This window comes from Apteryx rowi, unplaced genomic scaffold (genome assembly GCF_003343035.1).
Source record: "Apteryx rowi isolate R43461 unplaced genomic scaffold, aptRow1 scaffold_17, whole genome shotgun sequence".
Classification (NCBI taxonomy): Eukaryota; Metazoa; Chordata; class Aves; order Apterygiformes; family Apterygidae; genus Apteryx; species Apteryx rowi.
In genome coordinates this window covers 2,610,325-2,633,634 of record NW_020447974.1, presented here as the reverse complement: position 1 = coordinate 2,633,634, position 23,310 = coordinate 2,610,325, and the positions used below count along the sequence as shown (strand labels likewise).

The 23,310-nt window shown below is 38.8% G+C and overlaps 1 protein-coding gene across 2 annotated transcripts in view; it reads right to left on the bottom strand.

Moving 5' to 3' along the window:
* GALK2 (galactokinase 2) overlaps positions 1 to 23,131 on the bottom strand; it is a 52,429-nt gene extending 29,298 nt beyond the window's left edge. Inside the window, exons 1-5 of one of the 2 annotated variants that reach the window (XM_026060622.1) lie at positions 22,614 to 23,131; positions 20,129 to 20,217; positions 18,527 to 18,650; positions 13,069 to 13,159; positions 9,946 to 10,092 (exon numbers count right to left, since the gene is read on the bottom strand). In XM_026060622.1, coding sequence (XP_025916407.1) covers positions 9,946 to 10,092; positions 13,069 to 13,159; positions 18,527 to 18,650; positions 20,129 to 20,198 — 432 coding nt within the window. In that variant the 5' untranslated portion in view covers positions 20,199 to 20,217; positions 22,614 to 23,131. The remainder of the gene's footprint in view (positions 1 to 9,945; positions 10,093 to 13,068; positions 13,160 to 18,526; positions 18,651 to 20,128; positions 20,218 to 22,613) is intronic. The other variant, XM_026060621.1, reaches the window with a different exon arrangement.
* Between the last annotated feature and the right edge of the window lie 179 nt (positions 23,132 to 23,310).

The following is a 23,310-nucleotide window of genomic DNA, read 5'->3' as shown; positions in this document are numbered from 1 at the left end:
AAGTAGTAACTGGCAAGGGTTGAGAAGAACCATCTCCACAAGACAGCCCAAGGCATCCCCGAAACATTATTTGGTTTCTAATTTAAACAGGCCCTTGCTGACACAGGCTGGCCTTCTAATACTAGGATGAGAAGCATATGAATGGAGGGGAAATCATCATCTGTATAGAAAGCAGTTTCTACTTACTACTGAAACAAATGGGCAAATGTTTGCCTTTTTGCTAAAACTAATGAGAGGACAAAGTTCAGAGGAACTGAATCGAAACACTGGAAAATAGTGTGAAGACTAAATTGGAGAGTCTTGTGTACATATTTGATACTTGGAAAAGGACGGTCATATGACTGAAACTGTGAACTGAACCTCAGAAGGTCTGGGCTCAATTTCTAGCTCCACATTAAGTTTCTTGTGAGACAGGGAAAGTCCCTTTAACTCATCATGGCTTCATTTCCTCAATAAAATGAGGAGCATCTCCTCCCTCCTGGTAATTAGTAATTACTACTTAGGATTTTTAGATGATAATGCTAGAACTATGTGTGACTCATTACTAGAAACTGAAAAAAGGCAGATTTTCCTAAACCAGATCTCCAACTTAAGGCTTCTACATAAAATAGCTCTGAGGAAAAAACTTGCTAGAACCGTGTAGTAAAACGAAATATCTTGTGCCTATAGCAGGGCAATACCTTGCTTCCATTCCACTTGCAACACTTAGAAGGGCAGGGACTGTTTAAATTGTCTGTTATTTATCTCTCGCTATAGAGTACGTCTCACCTGTAGAAATACAGAGCTTGCCAGCTCCCAGATTTGACTGCACGGTTTGGCAATATCTCAGCTGTATGTCTGAACAATACCTAGGCACGCATCAGCCTCCTCCTCCTGCCTGCACCCTTGTTCCTGCAGGAAAGTAACTGCGAGCATTCTCGTAGGCACATTTAGGGGAGCTGCACCCCAGGGTGCACCCGGGAGACACCGCAGCAGGACCTTCCAGGCAGGCAGTTTAGAGGGAGCCCAACCACCCCTCAGGAGGGCTCCAAGTTCAAATACTATGCATATAAAATAAACAGTGCCGCCCCTATTGAGTTCTGCAGCAGCAGAAAAAGGTCCTAAATAGGCATTACTGCAGAGCTAGGTGAAAGCAGACGTTTATACTTCACAAAGCAAGATGTGAAATACCGAGGAAAGAATAAACCGCACATAGGCCAAGCTGACGTTCTGTATATTCCGATCCCCACAAGAGCTCCCCCCTTAGAGCTAACCACAAAGCGCTCTGCACACCTGAGACTCATTAGAATGCTTTTCCCATCCCTAAAGCTTTATTTCAAAAATACTAATAAATCATAATTTAAGTCTTCATAGAATTTTACAAACCAACTTTACTTTAAAATATTCCTATAAGGCTGCTGTTACCTTCAATTTACGGACAGCACAGATGTTTACATGACTTGTTCAAAGTCATGTCAATCAGTCACAAAACTGAAATGGGAATTCAAAAATCTCCCTGTTTCCAGTATTGTGGCTTATTTCTCTAAAGACTATGGTCTCAGGGAATCCTTTGCAGGATGGGTTTAAAATCTTTCCAAGATGATGGTAATGAAAACTGGAACAAAAAGATTCTAAAATCAAAGTACAAATGGGTCTGAACAGAAGCATTATAACTCTAGAAGAAAAAATGACTTCATTAAACAGATGAATCAAAAATGTCCTTCTCCCAACTGTTCTGTGATCCACATATGCTAATGAATTCTGATTTCTGTATTATTGTTCCAGGAAAGTTGTTCCAACAGGGCTGGCTAAACTAGGCCATCATTTCTGCATATCTATCATGCAGACAGTAAGTCCTAAGCTGTCATCTACACCAAGTATTAAACAAGCCAAGTGATATTTTTGATGTAATAATTAAAAAAGTAAAGCTCAAACAACATCAAAAGATATTTCCTTTAATCTCATCTTTCAAACAAAAAAATCCCCAGCCAAAAAGAAAAGCACATCTAATGCCCATGAGTAAGTAAGAGGTTGTCAGTTAGCTAACGTACATTAAAGGCCCTGGGTCAGAATAAAAATACAGAACATTTTAACATAAAAGCAGCCCTAGTGGGTCAGACCAAAAGTCCAGCTAGCTCTGTGTCTTCTATCTGAAAGCGGCCTCCTAGTATGAGAGCAGGGCCAAGTATAGATGACATTTCCCCAGAATACTCTCAGATTCCAACTATTTTTTCGATAAACAGCTTCCTGAGCTCAATGTGAATTCTGCACATTTGTAACCTGTAATGGATTTCTCTTATATGAACTTGCCAGACTCCCCTTAAACCCATTCAAAATTTTAGCATTTAGAATATCCAGAAACAAGGAATTCTACAACTTGTTGGGTAAAGAACCATCTCCTTTCGTCCATTTTGAACATGCGCCTGACTAGCTTCATCTGATGCCCTCTGGCTCTTATAATACAAGGGACAAAGAACAATTGATTCCCATCCACCCCATCAATTACAGTCATGATTTTATGGACCTCTATCATCTTCAAGCACATTTTTCCAAAGAGTCCTAGCTTACTTTTATGGAGGTCATTCCATACCTTTGATCATCCATGTGGCTTTTCGCTGAATCTTTTTCAGTTTAATGGTCTTGGTTTGTGAGGAAGGGGAGGGGCAGACCTATGGCTTTCCTCAGACTGAGAGACAATTTCACTGTATCTACTACTACTTTTATGTGGCAAATGAGCCACATAAAATGTCTGTTAATTAGCGCTGACATAGGCATATGGCAATGCAACTTCAACCAGTTCAACACTACCATTCCACCTCTCTCACCGAGGTGACCATCCTGACACCACAGTCAAAAAGACAGCTTAAGCGACCAGTGGCGAAGTCAGCCACTTCTGGGAAAAGCTCTGTTGCTCAAACGCGCTTTGCAGTGAAATGGCTGAAGCGTACTGCTCCCTTCCGCTGACTGCAGTGAGGTCTGTAACCATGAGTGGTAAGAAACAGGGAAGCTGGGATGGAAACCAGTATCTAAAGTTAGTCTAAAAATACCTTAGCTATTTTGCAGAATTGGTCTGGTTAGGCTCTGAAAGCGTGAGAGGGACGAGCATAGCATGATGGCGGTAGTAGCTGGTAGGTGAGTTAAACCTTCAAGTCTCCCTGCTGATCTGTCAAGAAACATTAAATATTGCAGCTTTCAAACGCCAGACCCGATGTGATATACACAAATGCAAGTAGTGCTTTTATATCTCTTGGCAAGGACAGATGCCAGATTGGCAGTGCTTCAGTGGGGGATGTTTAGTATCAGTGAGTTACACAACACAGTAAGTTTAAAGCTTTTTTGTTTTTTATCCAACAAAAAATATAACAGATTAAATGAGAATATCCTTAATTAAAACTGTACAAAGCAACATCATTAGGAACAGAATCTTAGTGCATGCAATTCACTCACTTGCCCAATAAGGCACATTAAAAGCATTAAGAAATATATATGAAGTAATAATCTATTTAAAGAAGCTGCTGTCTCCCAAGGATTTCAAAACTAAACTCTTATGTTTCACACAACTTTGGAGCATTTGGAAAAAGCTAAAACAACCAGCAATATACTAAACTTGTATTTCTCGTGCTATTCTTTCCCTCTTCTCTCTTCTCAGAGGCTTAATTCTAAATTCTGCTCAGAATGAATGTATCTCATTGCAAGAGGCAGCGCTTACTCGTTTGTGTGCTGGGTAACGGGCCCCGCGTGCAGACCAGGCTAGCCTTTGATCTGAGCGCTCGACTAACTACCTCTGCTTTTTGTTTGAAACTATTTAAGGTTCTTCCTGATAAGGAGCAAGTCAATCTTGGGTTACAAAGAAAGAAATTACTACCACTTAAAACCGTTTTATCTTTGAGCCACAAGATTTCCTATCCAGCATGCGGAAAGTCTAACCTGGGAAATCATATTAGTGGAGATATAATTTAGTCTGACAAAGAAGGGTTGTGATTTTTTATTATTACTTGCCATATGTGTAGTTACTCCAGATAGAGAGATTTCTTGTAATGAGAACTCATCAACAGCTCTGCCTCAGGTTACCTTGTTTGGGTTTTTAATGGAAAAGTAGGTTTTCAGTAAAATGATACTTTTCACTAGTGTGTACTTTTCTTTTGAAAATTTACTTTTCAATATGAAACACCTAAAATTCAGCTTTTGATTTTCAGCTGAGTATTTTTGGTCTTTCAAAAATGTTGAAAGGCAGGTAAAAGAACATTTTTCTGACTATTTCCAGGCACAATCCAACACTGTATTAGGTTTGTACCATTTATGTTCTTATACCCTGATACTTCTGCAGCATGATAAATTATGAACCACCCAGTACAGCTCATTTGAGTCTCTGTTTCCTGATCATTTATTTTAGTTTCTTTCAGTTTAATGTAATGTACAATGAACATCAAGGCCCAAGCGTACAAAGGTATTCAGGTATCTAACTCATAATGAAAGGGAACAAATCACTCGTTCACAAAACCTACTTACACCTTTGATCACCTACTTACAAAAATCTTCCTAAAAATAGAAGCCTACTAATATAAAAACCTCCTAAAGAATTACCTGAGCGAGCATAGATAAGGCAGTTTGAGCTTTAGCAGTCCCCTTGCTCACAAAGAGGCCAAGGGCCAACTGCGCTGATTTTCACTCCGTGCAATGGGTCTGGACAGTATGTAAACTGTGACAGAATTTGTCCCTATATAACTGTCACTGTCAATATGTTCCACAGCAGTGATCAATCCCTTTCAATCTCACATAGACCCTGAAAGAAGTAAACTTGTGTAAGATTAAACCCCTTAAAAGAGCAAGACAATTAGTGAGTAGGAGACAGGCAAATATTTGTTAGTAAAACAGAATTAGTGTTGCTTAGTACTTTTTTGGAACAGTTTACCCTACATTACCCAGAAACGTGATATATACAAACCCAGAATGATGGCAACCAAAATAAAGGAGCCTTATCTATAAAACGATAGTATTAAATTACAGCTACATCGGTGGTTTTATATAAGTTAATTTCAGCCGAGGTTAAATGTGCTAGATTTTCTACATATAACAATGCGCAAAAAGTTATAGCTGACCTTTAAAATCAAAAACAATTTTCCTTCTGTTTTAAATTTCATTGTTCGTGAAGGGAAGCTCCATGAAGAAAATACTTTCAATAAAATAAGTTATTTTTAGATTGCCGTTTTCAGTGCTCCAAAGTGTACTCAGCATGCGAATTTGAGCAATTTCAGTATTTAAATATCTACAGAATTGCAGAGCCAAAACACAGAGGAGCCCTGTAAGCCCATTTAGCCTCTCTATGCCAATACAGTAATCATTCTCTAATGCACATTCATTATCATTTTGTCCAGTTTAATTTGAAAAGTCAGACTCAATCTACCACTTCCTTGTAAAACAAAGAATATTGGCCATTTTCTAGTCTATGTAGAACCTAGTGTAGATTTGCCATGAACTTCTACAGGGTTTGGTTCACAGCATGCAGGACTGAAAACTGAAAAGATATATTTGCAGATAAAGATGAGTATTTTGAGTTTTAGAGTAAAAAGAAAACATTCTCCATCACGTAAGGCATATTTAAAGCCAATTAAACGTTGGGGTTTTTTCAATCTGTGTGTGTGTGTGTCTGTGTATATATATATATATATATATATATATATATCTCAATCACTTGTAAGAGATAAGACACTATGTTTCATATATTAAGGTATAAAATGATGCTTAATTTTTTAGGGTTTTTTTACCATCAGGTAGTGTCCTGATTCTTAATAACTGATCTTGACTAGGAATTGATCACTGAAAGTTACCATCTGCTTTCAGTTTGCATACAAACTCCCAATTAGCTAAATTTCATACGTTTTTCAAGGTAATTATGCTTATTTTTTTCAGAAGTGGGAAAATATTTGTCAGATATTACATGAGTGTTCTTATAACCACAGCAATCTTAGCTTGACTTGGCCTGCCCTCTAACATACTCAGATAGAAGGTTATCAATTTGGTTGAAAAAAGATTATGGCCTTTGATTACCATTGCTTCAAAGTGCTCTGGTTCCACTCAATTACAAACACACATAGTCAAACTTAACAATTTAGGTCCTTTTTTATAATTCTGTCAATCTTAAATTTTTCTCAGACTAAATAGACCCAAATATTATTCAACTTTTTATGTTCAACATTTCACATTAACTGTATTTGGTTTTGCTCTAATTTTCCCAATACGTAAGTATGTACAGAGCTGCCCAGCCTTAAGCAACAGAAGAAATGTTAGAGTTGATGAACAGACCTTAGTACCACAGGATTTAATGTTTGCAGAGCAACAGTATCATCACATCTCTCAAGTAAATCTAGTTATTTGAAAGTACTAAATGATTTTCTGTACTCATTAATTCCTACCATGAAACACAAGGCTGGGACAATTTAGAACATTACTCTGTTTCTTTCGTAAAAAAGTATCTTTTCCTGATGAAAAGTTGTACAAAAGATTGATTTTGTAACAAGAAAATAAAAATCACTCTAAAATAAAAAGCTAATACTCAGCATTGCTATTCTCTGAGCGATGCCAACACAGTCTTAGACTGGTATCCTGTTCAGAGAAAAAAAAAGGGATTCTTTCTAAACATCTCATTCTAAATTTCCATCTTGTTATTTGAATACTATTGCACTGCTGCAACTGGTTAGCACTGCACATCTGGCTGAATTGTCCTGGACTGGTATTTTCCCTAAACTATTGTGTATGTGTGTGATGGGTTTTTAAAAAAATATTGTATGCAAACTGAAACAATGCCCTATTGCAGGCTGCTACACACAATAATTAGTGAGAGCATATTTTTTTCTGATTTTGTTTTCGACGTCAAAAAGTGCTATTTTTAAAGTAAGCCACCATGAAATTCTAGCTATGTTTTTACAACATTTTTCATTATCTATTTTTCTTGTCTCTTAATCTCACAGGCCCAAACTTCACACTGAAGATGTTATCACATAAAAATTCTAAATTTCAAACACTTTTATTCTACAGCTATTTTAAACTTACATTTATCAGGAAAGAGCACAAATATAACCCAAATATTCTAATAAAAATAGTTTCACAGAAACAAGACAGATGAATGTTCCATTCAGTAAAAGGTCAATTTTTCATAACTTTGGCTACAGAAGCCCTACCATTCAGCCAAATTTGATTCTAAAGCCAAAAGTTTCCTTGTCCTGCTTCTGCAGACCATAGTATTAAGATTTTGCAAAATCCATCAGATTAATGAGGGGCAAAAAGTCAATCTTTTCTCATAAAACTACTGAGACAATCCACCTCAATCACCAAATATTGTAACTTACAAATATCACTACTTACAACTTTCGCAACTCTAAGCATTTGGAAAAAAAAAAAGTAGGGGAGAGGGAAAGCGGTATTTCTTCCTTAAAAATAAACAAACATAAATATTCAGAGCCCTAAAAATGCAAGTTCCTGGTTTGCTTTCTAGCAGGAAGGCTCTGGAAAGCCCCTAGTTCTGGTCAGCTGAGAATTTCCCTGCCACGGGGGAGCTCCCGGCTGATACCCAGCCAGCATTACTGGATCCTGCACAGATACCATTTGACACCAGCACAGGATGCATTAAGAGCTGGAAAGAAGTGGCCAGACCCCATTTTATACTTCTGAGGTCTCACATGCCTAGATTGCTCTAATTTATACTCAGGCTAACACTGCCTTATACACAGCAGTTCTGCAAGGCTAAGCATAAATCCAGTGCAACAGAGAACCAGGATTTAGCTAAATATAAAAGGTTTCAAAAGCTAAATCATAAATTAGCCCAGAGCACGGGACTTCTTGTTTTTACTGTCCTGTAAGATTTGGGGAACCTTAAAGCCTGGACAAAAGTAATCAGTCTTCAGAGCTGTCATCCTCTTATGTCTTATCCACTGCAACCAGGTGTCTTAGTCTATGCAAGCACACAAAACCTCAGATATGTTCTTAACTCCTCATCTGTTGGCTATTGGGAATTCTCATCTGTACATTAATTGCTTACTTTTCATTGCAAGTGCAAAATATTTGGCTGCAGACAGCAGGATTCAGCAGGATTTCCTGACAAATATGCGGAGTTGTCTCTTTTGTGTTTGTCCAGTTATAGTTGAGACACGGGATTAACTGTCATCATATTTTCCAACTAGAAAGCTAGAGAGATTTTGGGTTGACTGAAGAGGACACATGGGGAGAAGAAAAAGACATTTGGTGGAGGCTCTGTCTTCCTTTTGTTCCTCCACAATTTTCTATAAAAACGCCAGAAGAAGTTTTGCACCTTTCTTTAGAACAGCTATGGCATAATGCCAAACAGTATTCCAGGCCATGTGTAAATTCGGCTCAAGATACACACTGTAATGCTTATTCTCTGAAGAAAGCGGTACAGTCTTTCTTGGAATAAGGAAAATCTGGCTTCTGGTTTTCCAGTTACAGATTTCTACTACCTGGTAAAATTTGGGCTTTCTGACCTCTGTCAGTTTTATGGAATTTGCAGACATCCAACTTCTCTCTGAACATATGCACTGCAGTGACTTTGATCAGGAGTTCCCAAGTTCAGCTCATTTGGTTGTCACCATCAGAGATGGTGCTGACCTGTGATATCAGCCTCTATGCAGAAACAGGACCTTCTTGACAGGCCATGTACACATGCATGAAAAAGCATGTGTCTGTCACCTCGAACCCTCTTACTGCAAAGTCTCACTCACCAAAGCAGGATTCCCAGCTCCATGCCTTCATCTGCAATTGAACTACACACCTCATCTTGCAAACTGGAGCCTCCGTTAAATGTCCGATCCTTTACTTACCTTACCACACATCACACCAACACAGAGCAGGGTGACAGTGACTGCAGCCACATCCTCCTACTACAAAAGGCCAGCCCACCTAACCAACCATGCTTCTTGCTGCCTTAACCCTGCTCGATACCTTCTTGAAGCAAGCACCGCAAGCTGTGCAATGTGGGATGGAGCACTTACCGCTGAGCAGAGCGCTGCAGCTGGATAGAGAAGTCACAACTGATTACCAAAAACTTTCTGTGCAGGGCTCCTTACCTCATGGCTCAGTTAGGTGCTTGTATACAAGCAGAATTAGCAGCTGCCATCACCATGTACCACTTTAAATTGGTTTTGTACCACAATTTGGGAATGTCTGACTTGCACAATAGGCACAAATATGCATAACAGTCACATTTAGATCAGTTCTTTTCTCTTCCTGACAGTGTTCTAATTTAAGATCCTAGTTTCACTTAACCAGACATTCCTACTGGAGAGAACTTTATTGCCCATATGGCACCTTCAAGAACCATGACTCTTCCAGAAATTTTTAATACATGAGCCAAATTCTACTAACAGTTGTAATGGTAACAGGTCACATAGTTGGGGTTTGTTTTAAGACTAATGTTTGTTTAAAAAACTGAGGAATACATTTTGGATTGTAAATATGCTCATTCCAAAAACCGTGAAGAGAGTAAGGAGAGTCAGATGGAAGAATTTTACCTCTGTTTTGTGTTGATTATATAATTTATCAAGAAATTTTTCCACAGGCCTACAACAGATGCTCTTCTGTTAGAGCCATGAAAAGTCATTCAGGGCGAGGGTAAAGGCCTCGGGGGTGTGGTCCGCATGCTTTAGCACATATATCCTCACTCCTGGCCTGCAGATAGCACATCTGGTCCAGGCATGGACCTGATGGTTGGCCACAATACAGGCTTACAATGATGCTTTTTTTTCAGCTTTAATGTAAGCCTGTTTTCTTGCCAAATTCAAATCCTGCCAAAATTTGGCCAAAGATGTTTGCTCAATTGTGCAATATCTTAAGTTTATATCCAACAACTCTTTGCAAAAACAATTGAATCGTGTTTTTAATGTTTACAGACATTAACAATATTTAATTTTAAGTAGAATTTTACTGCTGACACTCTTGTGTTTTACAGTAAATTACCTTAGAGAGGGTTTTTCCATTAGCTCTTAGTGTCACGAGTCCTGCACAACACACCAAAGCACTGGAGCTAGAGAGACCAGAACTTGGAGGGATGGTTCCATCTAGCAGACAATTCATTCCAGTCGGGTTATTAAGACCAAAATGTTCCTAACAATGAAAAAATAAACAATCTCAGTTTCAAGTACAGACAGGCTCAGGCTTGTGATTATCTGATACTTAGAAAGAGAGTCTTTCTGATGATTTGCTGGAACCAAGGACCTGCTTCTGGTGTCTCCCCCCCCCCCCCAAAAAAAAGGTGAAATAGTGAAATTTTTATTCTATTCCTTAAGAACAAAGCCAACAGTATGGCTTCAGCCAACGGTATGTCTGCGATTCCTGTACACAAATGTACATGAGCTGACAGAGCTGTACCCCACGCACAACTCAGTACGGGCTAAATGCCCAAGAATTTACCAAGCTTCGTGGGTGGGTTCTGCAGTATTGGCTCAGCTCTGAGCTGCAGTAGTGACAAAGAATATGACAGTGGTTACCAATCTTTTTATAGCCTACTTTTGTCATTTTCTCCTCCTCAGCTACTCACTTAATGCCTAAAGAGCTTGAGGTCCACTTCATGCTTCACTTTTCACACTGGCATGCCATATTTGGGATCCACCTCAGGCTGATGGGGAACCAGTGGCCATGAAGCTGTGTTCAAAGCCAAATTCCCCTATCGCCTGAAGCACCCGCAGGACTGGCCCTGGGAAAACCACAATGGTACTTGAAGGAAGGTATGCTTTAGGAGGCACAAAGACGTACTTACCAGCAGTGATGGTATTTGTCCTGCTATTTTTAGAATAAAGTTTGAAACATTGTTACACACACAAATATCACAAATAATACATTTAATCCAGAAACCTTAAATCCTCAAGCACATATTCTTTTAATTAGTCTTTATGTGCTTTGCCTTTTCATTCATCATAATTTTAATATAAATTTCTCTCTCATGTTAGTTTTCCATAGTACTATAAGAATATAGTACTATAAACATATAGTACTTATCAAAAAATCTTTGAACATATATGGGGGTATATGAACAGCTACATTCTGATTCAGATTTATACATCAATAAACTATGTAAAAATGTCAACAATCAGAAAAATGGCAATGTTTCTATATAAAAATGCCCACCTTCGAAAGATTTCTACTACTTTTCCTGAAACAGCTTCAACCATAAACAACACCAGCAGAAATCAACAAAGATCCTTCTCTGACATCTTCTACCATTCTACTATCACTTCATATTATTCTAAATTTCCCTTTCCACAAATACAAGGGACTTTGTACCTGAAACACTAGTGCTGCCCATGCCTCTTTATGAAGAACACTAGACAGGCTTGCTCAAAAACAGAAAATGTTCAAGAAACCAGAAACTGATCCAGTTTCTGGACTGTCTTGAATGTGAATCAGCTTGCAAACTTATCACGCAATGTTTAAATAGAAAATGTACTTCAGTTTCAAAAATGAAAAAGGACTTTGCCAAGTTCTGCAATAGTTCTGTCCCAAAAGGATAGCATGTTCAACTTAATATAAACAGATTATCCTGCTGGACGCTCTGAGTACTTGTATTTCAGTGTTTCTTAAGTCTGTAACATTTATGCTTATTTTCTGCCAACATTAGAGTCTGAAAACCTGCTTTGCCAATTAACCTTCAAGCATAAAAACTTGTCTTTAGGAAACAAATCTCAGTAGCAGACTGCGAAATAAGTGAATTGGTCATGCTAGCCTTAATACAAGAAAGGATATAGTTTAAAGAAACCTAATCTATATCTGTACAGTCAGTACAATTTATATGCATGTTTTACTCAGTAATACAGAATTGAAAATACTCATTTTACTGCGGACATGAGTCATTTATTGAGTCTGTTATTAAAGACAGAAGGGGGTCAGTTTAGGACCTGTAGATTGTAATAAAGTGATTTGTGGCCCTGGTTGTTCCAAATATTGTATCTGAGGACATGAATGCCAGGTCTGAGGCTGGCTTTGATGGCTGTCTGCAGTGCTTATCTATTGGATCATGCTGTGGGATGACCTGGATGGTCTATCCAGAAGCAAGCTTCGTGTGCTCGAAAAGGGACACGTACCCACAACGTGCGCTGGCTATAGCGACCTGATCCTGGCCTCGCCATCACTGTTTATCCCAACTCTCCTTCCAGAAATGTCACAGGACCAATATCAGGTTGAGAAGACACCGTGGTTTCTTCCTAGAAGGGCCAAGAATCCCCTGCAACGGGCAAGTGAGATTTATAGGGAGCCTCAGCTCTGCGTTCCAGGCTGCCTCCCGGCACAGTACGGACACCGAGCCCTGGCTTTCACAGGCCGTTCAGCTCCGAGCCAGTCCGGGGCCAGGCTGGTTCACAGAGCAGAAGATCAAGCTCAGCTGAGCAGGCAGGAAAACGGCTGTCTGGTGAGTGCTCCAGCCCTTGCTGTAAGCACACTGTTTCCAGCACAGCTCTACGCTTAACTCACTTAGGAAATTTTGAAAATCCCATTCAAATTCCACACACTGAAAATCTGGATAAGTAATGGTTCCTACTGGAATGTTCCTTCTGTATGATGTTTGTTTAGTTTTTACATTTTCTTTCGCCTACTGCATGAGTCAGCTTTGCTTGGTTGTTGTGCACTAGCTGGATGTTTCCAGCATCAGTGGAACTTAATTACGTATTTTAAAACATTTCCATAGGAGAAAAAGAACTAACATAGGATCTTCATTTCCTGACAGCCAAGCCTCCAAACCTTTTTTAAGGCAAATTTTTATTACCTGATTTTATTGAGAAGCATTCTTTTTAACTTTAAAATACAGAAATGTCATTCCGATAATTAGTTTGATTATGATTTTACTAAGTAAGCAGATTATTCAGTATCATAATTTATGTAATAAATATAAAATGAACATAGTGCTCTGCAAATATTTTGAAACAAAACCAGTCATATCTCATTTTCAAATTTCAACATAAAAATACTTAACTTTAAAGTATGCCAAGGAAAACTACAAAATGCAGGGGAATATTTTCAGGGTGAATAGATATTATGCTTGTCATATTTTACTGCTACAATAATTTCATAAGTTAAATGGATTTGACTTACCTGAATACCCTTCAGTCCACATAAAAAGTAGTTATGCCACAGAGGTTTGGTTTTGTTAATCTGAATGTTATTAGCGCTGCTACTGAAATCCCTGCAAAAACAGAAATACCTTAAGGTTTTAACTTGTTGGTAAATTTAGTTAGAAAAACATGGCTTATTACTGCCACCTGCTGATGTACAGAAACATTCTGATGTTGACAATCACATTTTTTTCAGTTAAATATTTATTAGTTCTTTCCCTACAGCTCTTCTTTATTAATCAATTATATAACAATTTTTTAAATAGAAGCATAACTTATAGATAAGTTTTGCTTAAGTTACAGAATTTATTAAACAAATTCAGAAACTAAAGCTGCCCCTTAGCATCCTTAATCAAGGGAGCATGGCTTCCATCACATGTCTATGTGCTTTCCTGAATCTCTCAGAGAAGTGAAAAATCTAAATAATCACACCTGTCAAACTTAGAATAGAGATGATAAACACACTTCAAGCTTTCTTGTAATCCCTGCTCAGGAATTCTTCTTCACTACCCTTTGCCTGAATAGCAGATCATTAAAACAGGCCTAAATGTATGTTTTCATGTATGTTCTCAGGGTACAATTCAAATACGAGTTTATCTATTTCATCCAGGGTGATTCTGATAATGGTTTTCCTATTCCAACTTTATTTCAAAACAATAAAAACTATAAATCTGAATGTTCCTAAAGAAACTAATGCTGCAGATATATGCTGTCAGAATATGCATGGATGCGCAGAGGCCTCAGAGGGGCGTGCAGTAATCCCCAAGAAGCGCTCGCTGTTTAGAAGTCTGTACTGTCAAACTCCCAATAACTACGTCTAGCTGACGTCGGTACAGCAGATGTCCAATCCAGAAAGAGCAAAGGCGCTGAGAATGTCAGGAAAAGCTAATGAAAATTATTCTAACCTTGCAGGGTAAGTTGCTCTTTAAAGGGCACAGTGTGTCATGCAATGCGACATGGAAAGGGGCAGCTGGATTCCTTGGAAATATTTAGGCCCAATAGGAAAAAAAAAATTGACAGGAATTTTAAGGAAGGAGACACTTGGCAACTTATGAGAAACTGGAATTTTTGCTTCTTATGCTAGTCCCATTCTGTACCTGTGAAACTATGTAAGTTAGTGATGTGCGTTTTTTATTTTTATCCAAAACAGTGATGTTAGTTGATATCTGTAACGAATACCAGTGTGAAGGTGTCTTTATCAGTAAAGTATTCCCTTCCCTATGAAGAAAGTTATATTAATATAAAGCACCTTTACAGCGATATAACTGTCTTCAATTATGTCTGAAACCTTTACTTTATCCTGGTACAGTTAAAGGCTGCAATTTTTGTGATTATGCAAACTTAAGTCTAATAACCAGAGTAAAATGGGCCCCACAGTCCAGCCTCCTCTTTACCTGACCTAATGCTAGCTACACCGTAGGGAGACACTCCGCTTGCACTGCCAGTCTAGAACCTACTGCTAGGTCAACGTTACATGACAGACCTCACACTTTAAACACCAACTTAGAATTACCATTTTTTTACTTAGATTCAATTTCAACGTTCATTTCAGTGCAGAAATATCAGAGATTGCTGCACAGTTTAAGGTGTAATTTGCTGTCATTTCAATCTCAGCTGCTGAAAATAGTGCCACTTATGGGACATTATCAACAATGCAGCATCAATGAATTGTACAGAGTCAGTGCTGAGAAATTATTGGGTTTATAGAGCGACACAAAAGGGAGTACTGAGATTACAATACAAGGAAAGTTCAGGAACACCAATAAATTCTTCCAGTTTGAGATTCATGAGTCTTTAGAACAATCTCCCAGAGGATAAAACAAAATCTTTTTGCTTATAACTTTTGAATATGATCAGAAAACAGAAGTACTGGCAAGACAGAAAATACTTTTCTAAAGTCATGAGGAATAAAACAATATTGTGTTTGCTTATGCTTGTTTTCCACAATAATCCTGAATTATTATTGCAAAAGAGCAAGGATGATCACAATCAATGTGTAAAAGTGATTAACAGGAGATCAATTTAAAGTCCCTCCAAAAACCATTCTAGAATATTTCATCTGCATCCTTCTTTTTATAGAATCAGACAAAGGAAAACCTACTTGAACAAGAAGACATATACTGTGGTTACATTGCTGGTTGCTCATGATAAAGGAAAATAATGACTTCTTAGAAGGTATTTTGCTTGTTTCTGCAATCTTCTCACACAGAAAAGGGAAGAAAAGTTGGCTTTGAATCTGGCAGATTTTACATGGACATAATTCATACCAACACAGGATGTGGGACTGGCAAGGTCCCCTGAATCCTTAAGTCCATTTTTTTGTTATCACATTCAAGTTGTTATAAAAACCCATTCCTAAATGCCTAAACTTCATCTTAAATCAGTAAATCTTAAATCTTATCTTTGTTCCTCCTACTGGAAGGCAGGCAGTTTGATATAAGAACACTGTAATAAAATAAAATTAAAAATAAGGAAAAACATGTCTATAAAATAAAAATAGCCTGATTTTGTCTTTTTCAGCCTTTCTATTTTAAGGGATGGTTGGGAAAGCTTGCCCCATCTCCAATGCTAGGTATAAGCATTCTAATTCACCTGGAAAATTAGAAGAGGGGAGTTTTTTCATGCTTGAGTAGTATTTAATCCTTATTTTGGGGGGTCCAATTTGGCTCCTTCTCATAGAATGTTATCATCCTGTCAACCTGTTAGCTTATCTATTTGAGTCCTCTGTTAAAGATCTGATTTTTTAAAAGACCTTCAGGTTGTGCCATGAGATGGAAAACCACTGATAACTATTGTCCTGTGGTATTTCTGAAAGTATTTTGAGAAGTATCATGTCAGATACTCTCTGTGCATGTATTTCTCAATTACAAAGATGTTACGTGAAGGAGAGGTACCTGGAACTTCAAGAGGTTGCAACTTCTGAATAGCATTTTAGCCCAAATAACACACAGAAAGCATCTAATCAATTGGGAATTTATGATGAAAAACACAACGGTGGTTTTTTGGAACCTGTTCTCTGTTCTGTTTTTCTGAAAAGTTAACATGAACTATCAGAGTGGAAGAGGGCTATATACCAGTTAACAAAACAAGAATGAAATAGGAAATATGATTCTACAGAGGTTTATGGTTAGCCCGTGTTGGCCAAAGGGCTATATATATGCATTCACCACAGGCATAAATCCACCAGTGTAACAGCCTGGGAAAAAAAAGATATACTGTCAACAATTGTTTGTTATGTGGTGTAATATCCAAAGTGTTGAAAAATATTTCTTTGTGATGAAATTATGGGCATGTTTTAGCTTTGTTTTTAAGCAACAGTGTCTCAATGAAACAGAGATGCTGAATGCCATACTCTGAGAGCTCTTCTTGGTTTATAGTTTAAACCATATGTTTTCAAACTGAAAACAAGGCGGATATAAAAATGTAGTGACTGTGTTTAATTTGAATTCAAAGGCTGTAATTCTAGATTTGGTATGAACTGTACTTACTTCAGCAGGTCATTTTGCTTCTCATGTAATGTGCCAAAGCCCAAAGACCAAGTAAAAATGTTTACATTTTGTTTACATTTTGTTTACTGCTTTATTTAATTTCCATTATAACAACTTTTCCTAATCAAAACTATTATAATTCTGGAACTATCTCCTCTTGCAGAATAGTTTTGCAATACAGCTTAAGCCATGTTGCACGTTACTATTACAGAAAGGGAAAGGTCCCACTCACTTCCATTTCCTTCACCCAGCTCACTGCCGCATGCTCCCACTGCTTACCCTGAGCCAGCCTTGGTGCTGAGTGCATGGCAAGCCATTCACTAAAATGACAGAAAACTAAGCAAGCAAAAAAATGGGTGACTAGTGCACATTACCTTAATGTCACACAGGTAACACACCTGGTAAAAGGCAGAGGGTGGATCAGAGCTGGAAGCAGGGCTGAGAGGGCAGGGAGAATAGGGGTAGAAGGGAAGAGAAGTAAGCCATCCCTTTGGCAGTGACAAACTTTTAATTCAGCTCAGCCATTTTGTGATAACATACTCCGTACAGTGAGTGAAAAGCATTTATGTATTTATACTCACCAGGGAATGAAAACTCCTTGTAATTGCCTCAGCTGCAGGCAGCAGCTCAGAACGTGTTTTTACAACATTTGAGCTTTCAGCAGGAATATGTGTTTAAATAGTTCCCACTCTTGACAATATGCTCCTGTCCATGTGCGGCAATGCACTGTGCTTTCAGGGAGCAGTTTGCCATTGGTTTAAATCAACTAAGTTTGTGCTGATTCTGATTTTTGCAAAAATCCACAAAAGTTCAGGTGGTTGAGTGACCTGATCTGAACTGCCATGCAACCACACATATATCAGTACATTACAAGGAAGGAGACAGAAGAATGTGGCTGGAGTTGAAACTAATTGCAGGACTATCTCCCTCTGTTCAACACTTGTCAAGTTTTAGGGCTCCCCAGTATGAGAAAGACACTGGCAAATTGCAGTGAGTCCACTGGAGGGCTATTAAGATGGTTACAAGGCTGGCGCATATAAACATAAAAGGAGAGGCTGGGGGAACTTGGTTTTGTTCAGCCTGGAGAAGAGAAGTATATGGTAGGATCTAATTCCTGTCTTTAACCTCCTATCACGTGCCTATAGAGAAAACGAAGCCAGATTCTTCTCAGAGGTACCCCAGAAAGGGCAAGAGGCAACAGACACAAGCAACAGACAAGGAAAATTCCAATTAAACATGAGGAGAATATTCTTCACAGTGAGGGTGGCCAAACTATAGAACAGGTTGCTCAAAGAGGTAATGGATTTTCAATCCTTGGAGTTATTCAAAACTTGACTAGACAAGGCCCTGAGCGGCCTTCTCTACCTTTGAAGTTAGCCCTGGATTGGACCAGATGATCTCCAAAGGTCCCTTTCAACCTAAATTATTCTATGGTTCCGTGAACAAGCAGTTGTGGGAGGAAGTGGAAAAGAGAGGGAATACAGACTCTTTGAGCCAGGATTGTTGCTAAAGCCTTTGTGTTGTGCAAATACAGCCCCAGGTTCACCAGAGCAGGGGAGTGTTAGCTTACATGTGCAGTACTGATTACAAAACATTTCACTCCCTTCTGCTGGAGGAACTGAACTGCTGCCAACTGAGGGGATTACATCAGGAAAGATGAGCTAAAAGAGGGGGAAAAGGGTTGCACTTCTAGAAGGATTGAAAAATCAGAGGTTTCACAACAGAAGTCCAAACAAAGAGGTAGGAGACAGGTGCAGCGGACCTAGTGCTCTAAACTAATATGCATTTAGAGTCAATGGGATCCCATCTGCTTATATCATTCATTTTACACAATTAAACTCCAGTAACATCGTACAATGGAGATTTGTCAGATTTCTGAAAAGTTAATCTGTATGTCAATTGCATAAAGAAGTTCTTAAAAATTAGTGAATAAACAAAACTATTACTTACAAGTACGAAGAATTTGTATTGGCCAGTTGCACAACTTGTGTTTTTACAGGTTCTACCGCAATCAGTATATCTTGTTCTATAGCCATAGGGAGCACAGCATAACCACAGTAGTCTATATGTTCTCCTACAAAAAAAAAAACAGACAATTAACAACATTTTGGAATAATTCTTTCTAGAATAGCAGTACTAGGGCTTCTACAGGAATTCAGTAGTGTTTACTGTCATAGACAGTTTCAGAGTGTACAGTCTCAACTTTTATTATTTAAACTCCACTTGACAGTTTTGGGTGCATTTCCTCCATTTCATATTAATGCACAAAAATTTTGTATTTCTTTAGTGATTTTATCTATTGCCTTTCTCTACTGTTTATAAAACTTCACGGTTTTAACACTGGCTTATAAAAATAAAAAAGCACTATGTAGGTTACTGTCCAGCAATATGAACAACTACATTATTTGTACGGTGTTATGTCAGTACAAAAAATTAGATCAAATCAATCACATCTGACTGATGGCTGGAAAAGATAAAGGCAATAGGTGACTCCTTATTATGTGACTTCCTCTGCCAGTCTGGATGATTCATTAGCCACTGGTTTAGGCTTGTGGAGGAAATTTTTTTTGCATATAATTTCTGAACCTTTTTCCAATAAGACAGTAATTATATTTACATAATCATTAACACAGTTACACACACGACACAAAATAACTTTCAAATATAAAATGTATGTAGCAAATATCCTCTCTCTGAGGAATATTTTTAGTTAGCATATGCCATCTACTTTAATTAATCTACATAACATGTTTGCAGAACACCAAGATAAAAATTATCATTAATTGCACAATGGACGAATTAATTTTTAAATCTCTGTTTTCTGGGATCCCGTTACTGATAACGTCATCACATGGGTTGCATTACTCTATAAATATACAAGGAAGTGAGCTCTAGGGAGAACACAATCACAATGTGAATAGAGAAATCTCAAAAATAAAGCTGCCAAAGAAATACAGGTAAGTCCTAAATGAATAATAATTGTGTCTCGCCAGGCAGCCAGTGGATCACGGCCAGCTGTTCTAAGCTCTAGGGACACATCTCTATGGCACAGTACGAAAGAGGAGGTCATCGTAGAGTCATTTCATGTCTCATCATATGCGTTGTTTTGTGGCTGGCTATACTTGGTAACTTAAATTACAGTGGATCAGGAAAAAAACCCTGATTTCACGACGGCATCTTACTAATGTTTGTGGATCCACTGACCATCAATGACTTTAGACTAGATTTCCAAAGCCCTTAAAAAAATTGCATCCAAGCATAAGTAGACAAGTTACTCAAGTTTTCAAAACAGTCACTGCTCTGTATAAATATGTTTTCCTAAACTGGGATTTGAGTGTGTAGTTCTGTTTGTAATGATATGTAGTGAAACCCAATAGAGTATTATCTTCTTTTTCCCATTTATGACTTTCCATCAATCACAAGCAACTTCTCTGAGAAAAAAACAGAATTAAGAAAAGATAAACATTATTTTAGATTCTATATTTTAAACTACCAAAACTCCCATGATGGCAGATAAAATAAAATAACACAAGATTAATACTCCTCTTTTACCTATTAAGTTGACCCGCCCTGGTGCACGAACATAAAACTTGGGAGCCGATCCAAATTTTGCTACAAACATCTCCTTCAGCTTCAGCAATCTGAAAGGCAGGTTGGAAACCTTTAGAGTGAATATATTTGGATAAAAGACGGGAAGTCTATAGTCTAAAATGTGTTCTTAAAGTAAATTAAATTGAACTTTTTGAAGTACATGGAATTTTCTTTGTTACATAAGGAGCTACGTTAAGCTGCTTATTTTTGCTCTTCACATAACAGTAATTTGTGACAGAGGAGGAAAAGACACTATTTAGAATATACTAGTTAATAAGAAGTAATCATAAACAAATTCAGAAGTCAGACATCCAAAAGTAACTAGTATTTGTTTGTCTGCTTGGAAAGGGTGAAAGAGCCCTAATTTTATGCGAGTCCTCTGCCTAGGTTGGTTCTAGCCAGCAGCAGAGTAGGGAGCTGCCTGGAGTTACAAAATCCCACAGCCTCCACCTGCTCTTCAAGTGCCAGAGCTCCGTAAGCTGGTTGCTCTTGCTGCTGAGGAAGAGGTCAGGCAGTGTGGACCAACAGCTCCTTTGGGGCACTGGGATTTGGAGGCAGCTACAAGTCACCATCCTTTCCTCCCGTGCATCTGGTGGGAGCAGGATGAGCAAAACACATCTGTATCCATATCTTCCTTCAGCCACCTTTCCCTCTTCCAACCTGTAGCAGGAGCTGCAAGGTCTTGGCTCCTCATGCCAAGGCACCAAAGGTCCATTTTGCCTATATTGCAGAAAGTTTTAACCCATCTCCGGAAATCATGGCATTTTTCGGTGTCACAAGACCCAGTGGAAAACTGAAGCATTAAAAAATCAGAAATGTAGTTTTTTTCTCCCAGATATTTTAGACCATGTTAGAACTTCAAAAATAGGAGAAAGAATATGGGAAGAGGAAAAAGGAAAGGTCAGATGTAACACGTGAAATATTTTTTTTGCATCTCTCTCGCATCTTCAGGAGAATTTTAATGTACTTTACAGATAGTAATAATTAAACCTTGCAAGATCTGTGTGAGGCAGGTACATTTATTCTCATTTTACAGGCAAGGAAATAGAGACGCACAGATTCTAAATATCCCATGTTCAGCAAATAAATTCCTAGAAGAGAATGTGTGATCCTGACTCACTGTCTGGTGCTCTAAACATTGAACAACTTCCTTGTGTGACTTAAGCTACAAAACATATATTTCTAATAAAAAAAAGGGCTTCTTTTTCTTGTCCACAATTGTACTTTATGTGTTTAGTTGGAAGTGGCATGAAATCACTGAATAATTTTGGTAGGAAGGGACCTTTGCAGGTCATCTGTTCCAAACACTTGCTCAAAGCAGGGCTAACTTCAAAGTTAGATCAGATTGCTCAGGGCCTGAGCAAATTGATTTTCTTCTAAGTTTTGACTTTTTCAAATTCTGTATCAAACTTTACACCATAAAAACATATACAGAGAACTAAAATTCCAAAACCTGGATTATTCCCGTGACTTATTTAGAYAGTATTTTCTGTACAGTTTCACAGCAACTGTTCCCAGAAAGTTCTTCAGATTTTCCCTTGAGCTTATATACATGCCACTGAAAGTTCTAACAGAAAGAAAAGATTTGGCATATTGCTTTGTTTCATAAGACTGTAAAGATATCTCACTTCCACCCTGTGTTTGCGAAGTAGGAGTGCTTCCAAGCGTCACGTAGCAGCAGTGAGTAAACAGAGACTGGGAAGAGTTGAAGCCACTGTCTTAGTGCAGCATGAGAGATTTGATACCAATTCACTTCAGAACAACCTTAAAGCAATTTAGGTTACACACTAACCCATCACCTTTCATTAATGGAAGCAGCAGACTAAAAAGATGAAGAACAAGCAGTAAGAAGACAAGCAAAATAATCTTTAAAAATGGGTCTTACACTATTTCACCAGCATACTCCGGTGGCTTTCAAGCATGCACCCAATTAAAATTTTTTTTGGATTTTAGCCTAATAACAAAACTCTAGTCACAGGAACCCTGCTAAGGTTTCTACATTTAGTCTAAAACTAGAACTGGAAGCCTAGTTAATGCAAAGCGTAAGTAAGATGACAGCAATAAAAAACAGATGTTACCAAATTTCACAGTCAATTATTTAGTTTGCACTTCTTTGTAAGAGCTGTATTATTGTCCCACTACATATATTCAAATGTTTTGTAATATTTCTCTAGAAGGAAAACTACAAAATATTATTATTTGTCGTGAATTCTTTAACAGATCTTTCTGTACTTTTCCATCTTGGAGTCCAGTAACAAAACTGCATTGTCTCTTAATTTCCTCAGGATCTCCCCTCGTATTGACTAGTTTATCACTCTTCCAATTAGCAGCAGCAATTTCTGCCATTTCATTTTACAGTCCTTTTTCTAGATCACATTAATGAAAATATTATCGCCCACGGGGATGTTTTGTTGGCAGACCCTAGAAGCAACGTTAACTTTATTACCTTTTGTGGCAGTACTTGGAAGGCTTGTTTCACCGCTACGTTTACAGCGGGGTTGGTACCAAGAGGCCAAGGACGACGACAGGGGTCACGGGGCCATGGCTATCTAAGTGCGAGCGAGCTCTTTGCTTAACGCGGGTTTTACAAGCGAGCCCGGCGAAAGGCTATTTCAGGCTTTGGCCTTGGGGCTGCAACACGCGTGCTGCAATTTAAGCACCCCCAGCAAAGAGGGATGTCAGAAGCGTTGAGCAAATGCACCTCTCCCAAGTTCACACATGCGAGCCCGGGAACGCCGGGCTCCGCATCCCTCCCGTGGGACGCGAAACGCAGTGCAATCTGGCGTAAGTAGCAAGAGTTTAGAAAATGCCAATTCAGGTAGGAAGGTTTGTCCAACGCCCCGTGCGCAGCACTGCCAAGGCAGCGCAGGGCAGCTCCGCGGGAAGCAGCACGCGTTTCGGGCGCACCCCCACGCACCGGGGGCCGGAGCGGAGAGCGGAGAGCGCTTCCCTCCTCCCAGCCGTACGGGACAGGGGATCATCGTTATCCCCAAACCCCGGGGCAGGAGCAGGCAGGGGGAAAGATGAGCGCACTGCGCCCTGCCCTGCCCGCTGCTCGGCAGCCCGGCCCCGGCCCCAGCGACGGGCGGCGCGGGGGCAGCAGCCGCCGGGGCCCCGAGGAGCGGCAGGACGCGCGGGCCGAG